This window comes from Neoarthrinium moseri, assembly GCF_022829205.1.
Source record: "Neoarthrinium moseri strain CBS 164.80 chromosome Unknown scaffold204_Wmoseri_CBS_16480, whole genome shotgun sequence".
Classification (NCBI taxonomy): domain Eukaryota; kingdom Fungi; phylum Ascomycota; class Sordariomycetes; order Amphisphaeriales; family Apiosporaceae; genus Neoarthrinium; species Neoarthrinium moseri.
In genome coordinates, this window is record NW_026055318.1 from 1 (window position 1) to 811 (window position 811).

An 811-nucleotide genomic window follows, 5' to 3' on the forward strand; every position below is an offset into this window, starting at 1 on the left:
CCCACCTGCGAGGCCTGAACCTAACCCAACACTTGGAGGATACCCAGTTTGAAGCCCTGATCTCGAGCTTGGCGGTGCCAGCAGATGTGTTCACATTTTTCTTGTCAGTAGAGGGCCCGGGTTTTAAAGGACGAGAGGAGATCAGTCTGCTTGCTGATAAGAATTATCAGGAGCGAAGGTGGAGGTCTGCGGTAGCATATCTTGCTCAGATGCCCGAGAAGGTTTCCAAGCTCGATTGGCAAGGACAGGATGATACTATGGTATACGAAGTGAATTTTGAGCTGATTGGGCATGACGAAGACTCGGGGAAAACTTGCGGCGAAGAGTTCGAATTCACGATTTGATAGCGATTGATGACCACGTACGCTGAAGAAAGAGGCACGAGTGGTGTCGCGGGGCGGATTCGGGCTTGTCCCAAGTGGAGCTGCTTCACCAACAACTTCCATGGTCCCGAAGCTACACTTATCTTCGCACACCGGCTTACAGCCTTACTGTTTATTATCCCAATAGCCATACATTATTTGCCAATGTGATCCCAGTATGATGGGTCAAGCCGTCTTGGTAACCATGAGTATTCTGCCGTTCTAGGGTCTGCTTTGGAGACTTACAAGTGTTTCTAAACTCAGCAGTTTCTGGCCTGGGGCAAATGAACAGCGATCTGCATCTTCCAGTGGACGGGGTCCCAGTAAAGACGTTTGCCTTCTTCCCTAAGCTTTGAGCCCTACCGAGAAGGATTTTCCACTTCTGCGCGCCTTGACCTCCCGTCCCCTGGTATGCGTGGCATCAATCAAGTATCGACCACAGTGGATGA

The 811-nt window shown here is 50.6% G+C and overlaps 1 protein-coding gene across 1 annotated transcript; it reads left to right on the top strand.

The window, feature by feature from the left end:
* Positions 1–344, top strand: JN550_013925 (uncharacterized protein; the record flags this gene model as incomplete). Its single annotated transcript, XM_049312568.1, has 1 exon — positions 1–344. A coding segment is annotated over one exon (344 nt), but the record flags the coding sequence as incomplete, so codon positions are not given.
* Between the last annotated feature and the right edge of the window lie 467 nt (positions 345–811).